The sequence below is a fragment of the Parasteatoda tepidariorum genome, chromosome 4 (assembly GCF_043381705.1).
Source record: "Parasteatoda tepidariorum isolate YZ-2023 chromosome 4, CAS_Ptep_4.0, whole genome shotgun sequence".
NCBI classification, from domain to species: Eukaryota; Metazoa; Arthropoda; class Arachnida; order Araneae; family Theridiidae; genus Parasteatoda; species Parasteatoda tepidariorum.
This window is the reverse complement of record NC_092207.1, coordinates 91,003,558-91,012,195: the sequence shown is the minus strand read 5'-3', so window position 1 is coordinate 91,012,195 and position 8,638 is coordinate 91,003,558. Positions and strand designations below refer to the sequence as shown.

At 32.3% G+C, this 8,638-nt stretch overlaps 1 protein-coding gene across 2 annotated transcripts in view; it reads right to left on the bottom strand.

Moving 5' to 3' along the window:
• LOC107451206 (uncharacterized) overlaps window positions 1–8,327 on the bottom strand; it is a 10,639-nt gene extending 2,312 nt beyond the window's left edge. Inside the window, exons 1-4 of one of the 2 annotated variants that reach the window (XM_043042009.2) lie at window positions 8,167–8,327; window positions 5,064–5,377; window positions 2,085–2,300; window positions 1,872–2,000 (exon numbers count right to left, since the gene is read on the bottom strand). In XM_043042009.2, coding sequence (XP_042897943.2) covers window positions 1,872–2,000; window positions 2,085–2,300; window positions 5,064–5,360 — 642 coding nt within the window. In that variant the 5' untranslated portion in view covers window positions 5,361–5,377; window positions 8,167–8,327. The remainder of the gene's footprint in view (window positions 1–1,871; window positions 2,001–2,084; window positions 2,301–5,063; window positions 5,378–8,166) is intronic. The other variant, XM_071180522.1, reaches the window with a different exon arrangement.
• Window positions 8,328–8,638: the final 311 nt, after the last annotated feature.

The window sequence follows — 8,638 nt, the reverse complement described above, 5'->3', positions numbered from 1 at the left end:
ATATTCTTCCGAATTTAAAAATAAATTAATGTCCATAACTTTCAAAATTAAAAATAATTAAATAAATAACAACAATTTTGCAAAAACATTAAAGAACATAAGAATATTATTCAATGAAATTTTAGGTTACTTTGAAATTTCGCTTTCCTAGAAATGTACTTTTAAATCGTTACTTTTTTTGTTTAGTACTTGTAGTTTTTACTCGTTACTTTTTAAAATAAGAACTGTTTACTTTTTACTCGTTACTTTTTTTAAAAATACTTGTACTTTTACTCGTTACTTTTTAAAAGTAACGTTGCCATATATGTTCAAATCTTATTAAATGGACAGAGGAAATTCGAACTTACATTTAAAGGAGGGGAAAAATAGTTCAAAATTTCATTCTTACCAAATCGTACTATATTTGTTTTACATAAAATCATCGTTAAAGTGGTGTTTTTTACGTTCCCTTATTAGACATTTTCTTTTAAAATATTTGTTTTACAATTTAAAATTTTTTATTGGTGCTAATCTTCGGCAATAGTGAAAGAAGCAGATTTTGATAAAGAGCGTATTTTTACTACGAGTAATTTTATGTAGATTTCTGATATTTTCGATTTAATCACAAAACACATTCTACTTCAAGTTGCAACACATTCGGTAGGTTAGACATTGTCTGAAATTGCCTAATATTCGACAAAATTTGCCGAATAAGGAAAATTTTTGAGAGATCACAGTGACCTCACAGTACACCAAAGTATGTGTAAAAATCATGCACGTATTCACCGTTTATAGCAGCGATGACTCAGTAGTTAAAGCACTGAAATGTCATTGTAAAGAACTGGAGTTCGATCCCCAATGACGGATTGAAGCCCATTCAGCTACAGATTGATGAGTACCAGCTTGTCTGGAAAGTAAAGTCGATCTGTGGGCAATGACCATATTGCCAAAATCATGCTGCAGGTTACGAAATTATAGAGGTTTAACCTCCATGACACCCTTGGTCCCCAAAGGAATGTTCTGGGAATGCTTTATTATTCGCCGTTTAAAGCTGTTTAAAAGCCACCAAGTACAGAAAATTAATAATTTAATTTTTGATGCATTTAATAATACTCTGTTAAAATTTTCCCTCTGAAGCAACGACGCAATAACGGGCAACAGTCTGTCATCCGAATAACCGTAAAGTTTATGGTTAGGAACGTCTCTTTACCTTTACGGTTTTAAAACCGTTTATAACTAGCATAGTCTCTGGGCCATAAAAATGAAGCTTGCGATAGATTTTTAAGGGTGCTACGCCATTTATACATGAATTATATTAGCCTAGGGTTACCGATTGCAGTGTGAACTAGAAACTCTTCATGAATTTCAAACACTGCAAACTCTTCATGTATTGAAAGAAGAAATAGTGTGTTATCAGTTCATGGATTCGAACTTCTATTTAGGATGCCCTGTTTAGCCGGACATGAGATTGACCGATTAGCATTCCCAGCTATATATACTATATGTACCTTGCTCTATAGAGCAAAAGGTCTTCATCTGGTAGGCCTTGTTAGTGGGGATAGAATCCTGATTGTTAAACCGTATTAGGTAAAAAAACAATCAATAAACGTTTTTTCTCACACTTAACACTTTGAATATCACCTTTTTTTATGGTTATTTGACTGTTTTGGTTGAATATGGTAAAATAACAATTAAATAAATTTCTACTTCACCATTTTTACCGAGATATTTTTAACAGTGTAGAAATTTTAGCCCGTGTATATAATTTTACTTCATTTTTGACATAGATTCTAAAAATATATGTAAAGGGGGATCTTTATAAAGCACCTTGCGTATAGGTCGATTCCAGAACATTTCATTCAACATAATAAATAATTATAATGCTTCATTACCGAGGCTGCTTCTTTTGCTTTTAATCCAATAACCATTTTCTTCTGTACTTCCACATCTTTATACTGCACAACGTTGCTCACGGATGCTGCAGCCATCATAATAAATTGCACCAAATCAAATATAAATGGCTAAAAAAAAGAAACAAAATATAACATTAATAAATGAACATTTGTAAAATTCAGTAGTATATTTAAACGAAAGACATTACTCACATAAAGACTGGATAAGAGAGCCGTATTGCTGGTTGAACTAAAGATTCCAGAAATAACCATCACTATGCTTCCCATGAAGGAGAAATAGTTAACGAGCAAGTAAAGCTGCTCCCTTGTCGTGGAAATGTAAAAAGGAGTCACAACAAACGTAATTTCTCGTTCGTAAAATGTGCCGTAGAACCCAAACATTGTCACGTGCAAGAGTGCAAAGAACTGCTAAAAATGTAAGTTATTATATTATCGAGTATGATACTAGTATCACAAAACAAGGATAATGCAGTGCTCGAAAAAAAATATGAAGCCGATGAAAAAGTTGTCAAATGTGAAATACCACTGTTATGACTGAGTATGTAAATTTATTTTCCGTTTGCAACTTGCAAATGTAAAGCCAAATTGCTTTTTTTTATATTCCGCATATTATTTAAATCATGGGGCCGGGATAGCCTGGTCGGTAGGGCACTGGTCCCATGTCCGAGAGCTCGTGGGTTCGAACACCTCCGGCCGAAGACTCCCTGTGTAGTAAAGTGACTGATGCACGTTAAATCTGGCGAGTTGCAAAAGTCCTCCATGTTCCCAAAACAAATCAATACCTCTGGGGGTACTGGATTGGAGATCGATCGTTCTCTGATTCAGGTCAAAATTATGATCTGTGGATGTATGAATGGGTCCGCCCTATAAACGGGTGTTACGTACGGTGTGGTAGAAGTCGAAGTTTTGGCCGTAGATGGCGCCATTGGATAAACAAGAACAACCACACTCTCTCTGCCTAAACAGGCATACGTCAACAACAACAACAAAATTTAAATCATGGCAAAATTGATATAATCATTAAAAAGCAACTTGAAAAAAAAAGCATAAAGTCGATACTAATTGCGCCATTGTCAGGCATAAAACATGCGAGAAAGTCGTTTGTTCCAGAACAAGAAAGAAAATTTGAGTTGTATAAAAGCAGATTTAGGTAGTTTACAGGCGCAATTCAATGCCAATAAGGGCAACTCATTTAACGGAAGGCGAACTATGTAGAATTTTAGCTTTTAGGGAAATGGTCTAGAATGGTTCTCAAATTGCAAGAAGCATAGGAAGGTATAAGGCTGCAGTGAATAGTTATCTCAGAAATCCTGAATGCTGTGGCATAAGCTGTGAATTGAAAGGAAAAAATGTCATCAAGGCAAGAAAGACGAATCTGGAATCTTACTGGTCACGGTAAGATGTCATCTGCACAAATTAAAAATGAAATACAGTTGTCATGCAGAAATCTCCTCTCGTTTAAAAACTATTTAAGTAATAATTCTAACACTCAATTTGAAAATATTAAAGTTAAACCTCTGCTTACTAAATTACACAAAGATGCACGTTTAGCATTTGCAAAGAAACATCTTAAGAAAGGAACAAATTGGAGTGATGTGGTTTTTTAGGAGGAAAGGAAGTTTAATTTGCATGGACCAGATGGTTGTAGATATTTTTGGTACGACTTACGAACAGCACCACAGTTATTTTCCAAACGTCGATTTGGTGGTGGTCCGTCTTGGTTTGAGTCACTTTTGAAGCAAGCAGTACAACTCCAATTTTATTTATATAAACTAAAATGAATTTAATAATGTATCAAGATATATTGGCTATTATATGGAGACTGAATCTTCCAACATCTAAATGCCGCAGTCCATATTTCATATTCAAATAAATACTAGACGAAAGCAATTAAGGTTAAATCCCTTGAGTGGCCATCTCATAACTCAGACCTGAATTCGGTAGCAAACCTTTGGGGCATATTAGTAAGAGACATTAGCAAATCTGGTCGATAGTTCAAGAGCAAGTCGGATTAAATTGATACAATCAAGTCTTTGAACAATATTGATATCATTTTATGAACTCGATCTTGATCCATGAATGCGAGATTGATAAATGTGACTGAAAATAAAGGATCTCGCATTGATTACTGATATAAATAATGTACCAACTTTATACTTTTCTCCAACATACTTTGCGCTGAAATCTTATTATGACACATGAAGTAATACATGTGTATAATATAGCAAAATGAAAATAATGCTATTATTTTCATTTTGCTTTTGATTTTATTATGTCTTAATCTATGGCAATATTATAAAATAAAACCACATCAGAACTTTCTTTTTACATTTTATCACTTTCTGTAGCGACTTCGTACTTTTTTTCAGCACTGTACAAGTGTCCCAATAATGGCCGATGATTCCGAAACCCAATTAAATAAAAATGAAAGGAGATAGAAACGAATGTTTCATTGATCTTGTAAAATAATTTCTTTTGAAAGAAATTTCGAAATTTCAAAATTATTTACGACAACAGATGGTACTGCTAACAGAAAAAAAAACTTTAATTAAAGTAAAATGAAAAAAAGACAAAACGAAGGACAGATGAAAGTACAATAAATTGACAAACTAACTTGTCAATTTTTTGTACTTTCATTTGTGCTTTATTTACGCTGTTCTTTACTTTAATCTGCATAGCACAAAATGTAACTCCTTCCTTTGTTAAAAAAAACACTGTTTTTAGCAGATTGCTTGACCATTTCCATTAGAATTAATTACTAATTCTGTTCTCGGATAGCAAGTTTTAAAATTAATTAAAGAGTTTGTTAATAGATGGGGCTGCTGACTTAGAAAAGTTTGAAACAATATTTGTTGTTGCATGTCAGACAGTCCTGATTGAAAAATGTATGCACAGATGAATGTTTGTTTTGTTTTTCTGAGACTGGGCCATGCTGTTACTGCAAAGTGTGGTTACTTTAAAAACATTGTTGCCTAGCTTTCAGTAGCGTCATCTATTGACGATTATTAAAAATAATTCTAAAATTTAATGTGAATAAATTAACTGGTTTCTTTAGCAGAAATAAGAAAACCATCTCGTTTCGTTTTTCTTTAAATGCTTTTTTTTCTTCAAATCAACAACCAATTTTGGAAAATTTTCGTAAAATCACAAGTAATTGAGTTATAAGCTTACACATTCTACAAGTCGTAGAAGGCCCGGTATGGTTAAAAAATAGAACTTATCCCTTCTGCCAAAAGCAAACCTATTGCGCAATGGTGTGATTTGCGCTTCATTAGCTCTCAAAAGATTTTCTGTTAAAACTGTAGATGACTTCATTGTGCTAGGCCTGGAAGTTCGGACAAGTTGACTCATGTCCGTAATCGGTACAGCTGCGCTTGTACTTGCTATGCTACCTGCTAGGCTTCCTGATATAGTAGGCACTTTAATTGGCATAAAGCTTCTCTTACTTCGGTTCCTCGGTGACAACATGATTTTTCGATTTGCAGCTGAAAGCAAAAATTCGAACTTTAAGACCAGGTTTGATTTTTTTTCTATATATTAAGATCAGGTTTGATTTTTTCTATTATTTTCAATACATTAAATGTTTAAAAGACTGCCATTCGCTAGGTGCTCCCCCCCCCCAAAAAAAAATGACCGGTAAATTGAAAACAAAATCATTTGGAAAAAAAGCGATTTTTTTGCGTTCTGCTTAGTATATCAGAGATTTTATTTGCAATACGTTTTCCTAATATTTTTTACAAAGTTTGCCAGATATAGCTGCTGACAGAATAGTAGATATTATAGCAGTGTTCCAAAATAATCTCCATTTGCCAAGACATCGCAATATTTTTCAATTTTTGACATTGTGTAGAGCTTTTATGGAGTTTGATTAAGTTCCTGAACACGATGGCACTAATAATGTTTTCAAAGTTTATTGTTTTTCAACATGTTTTCACGTTTCACTCTTAAGACTTCGCCATTCATCGAGTTGTCCTTCATATTCGACAACTTTGTCTTTCACTTTTTCTTCGCATTTCGCACTTCTTTCTAGTTGGTCTTTAATACACCTGGGCATCATTTTTATAGCAATAAATGAAGTTAAAAGCATAATTAAAAGGATGATTTCAGCCTTAAATTGGCTCCCTAAACCAAGCAATCAAACTTCGTCATCTTCTAGGCTGTCGTTCTTGCATTAGAAGCATTAGCTAAATCTGAATGTTAAAGCTGTTGTGGCTATAACATTCAGATTTAGCTAATGTAGGAATAGAAGTAATGTAGGTATGTAAGGAATAGTAGCTAATGTAGGTATGTAAGGAATAGAAGTTGCAGTAGCAAGAGTATAAATTTAATCAAATACGTGTTTCCAAAAAACGAAAGCTTATTAGGGATGTTTTTTTTTAATTAATAATATATGTGCCCTTCTTTCGACTTCATCGTTTCGACCATTCGATTCGATCTTCGACTCGACCATTTCACTCGTTTTGGCATTGCTCTTACAATTTTTTCCGATTTCGTCCGATTCGTCTGTTTCTACTCGAATTGATGAAAAATGATATATTTTTGTACTGCAATTCGTTTTTTTCTTCCTATTTTTGCTTGCAGCTATACACATATTCTGTATAAGTTTAAGATCTTGAGACTTTTCAGCACATTCATAAGAAGCCCCTTTCTTTTTGTCATAATATTTTTTCCTTTAGTTGTAAGTATGACAATGGACCAAATCTCATTAAAAAATTCCTTTTTCTTGGAATAGAGAACCTACTTTTTAACTGTGATTTTATTCTCTTTCTGTCATTATTTTCCGTAATAGTTTCAACTTCATGACAAATAAAGAGAAAATGTAAAATGTGTGTTTAAATCAAAATTAAGTCTTATACGGGTGATTTCAGTTATAGCTACGTTGAAACTGCTTTGAAATTTCACACAAGTAATAAACTACTGTCATATATTTGACTAAAATAAGATGACTTACGATGACTTATGAAACGAAAGGAAGTAATATGATATTCGTTGTAACGACAGTAATATTATACCAGTAGTTGCACTAATCTCATTGAAATTTTGGCTTAACTTTGGTTTATTTTTATTTAAAAANTATGACAATGGACCAAATCTCATTAAAAATTCCTTTTTCCTGGAATAGAAAACCTACTTTTTAACTGTGGTCTTATACTCTTTCTGTCATTATTTTCCGTAATAGTTTCAACTGCATGACAAATAAAGAGCACTGCTAGTTGTAAAATGTGTGTTTAAATCAAAATTAAGTCTTATACGGGTGATTTCAGTTATAGCTACGTTGAAACAACTTTGAAATTTCACACAAGTAATAAACTACTGTCATATATTTGACTAAAATAAGAAGACTTACGCAAAATATTTTAATATTTGAATTTAAATAGAATCACAAATATGTTATAGTCGAAAGTAAAAAAAAAAAAAATCATATGATAGGTCCAAAGCATTATATCTCTATATACTTAAGGTGTTTCACAATAACCACCCTTATTATATATTTTTGGATTCCTTATCAAAAATGAAATGGATCTCAATTTAATATATAAACCAAAAAAAAAGTACACTACCAAATTCTAACAAATTATAATTGAGGAAGATTGTACTAAAGAATCCTATTAATGGCTGAAACATGAAATGTTTAGAGAAAGGTTCAGGTTACTTTCAGCAATCAAATTGATTTTGTTGCTTTTCATAGTACCTTTATTTGCGATTCAGCTAATTGCGATTGGGATTTTTTTTCCCGGTATAAAATTATATTTTCGGTTCTTATTGTGTATACATTTTTTTCATCTTGTTTTCACTAAGATTTTAAAACTATTTATTAAAGGCGTTGTTTGCGGAACATTCTGCATAATAATTCAAAGTTGCAAGTTTTTAGAACCAGCATCAAAACGTGGTAATATAAACGAAAGTAACGAATGAAACGAAATGAAGTAATATGATATTCGTTGTAGCGAAAGTAATATTATACCCGTAGTTGCACTTAGGGAAAAAAATCTAATTTAAATTTTGGCGCAACTTGGGCTTATTTTTATTTGATTATTATTTTCTAAATACTTAGCTGAAAAAACAAGTTATAAATTTATAATTACGCGGCAATTTTTAGATTATTATGTGAGAAATTAAGTACTTTTGAAGGAGATTATTCAAAATCTAAATATAGATGGTAAGATTAGTAAAAAACGTAGAGACAATCAAAAAATTAAAAGCACTTTGACAAAATGACGTTTGGTCTCAATTTTTGGCGCTTTAAATTTCATGCAATATTAGGTCAACATACAAACTTCTGTGATTGTAAATCCTTCTGTCCTCAACTGATTCTAACTTTCGTTCGGTTCAAAGCAATATTTTTCGAGCCTTATTTTCGACATGGCATGTTTACATCCTGCCCAAATAATTCAATTTTATGTTAGTTTATTTTTAATTAGCTATAATAAAAGTTTAAGTATAAATAATTAGATTTTAAGTTAGATGATTTTTGAATTCTTGCTTCGTATATTCATACTTACGCGAGTCTCATGATTTAAAACCCATACGTTTGGTTATGGTTCCATACAGATATCTAGGCTATGGTCATAAAAGCTAGATCAACTTCAGTTAGGTCTATCTGAGTAAAACCGAGATCCAATTAATTTTTTTTATCCTTTACGAATGTCAACGCTTTGAAACTATATTCGCGATCGCAACGAACTATAGGGGGCATTGTTGTATGAGACGCATACCTCGATTTCTATATGAACCGTCATTCAGTT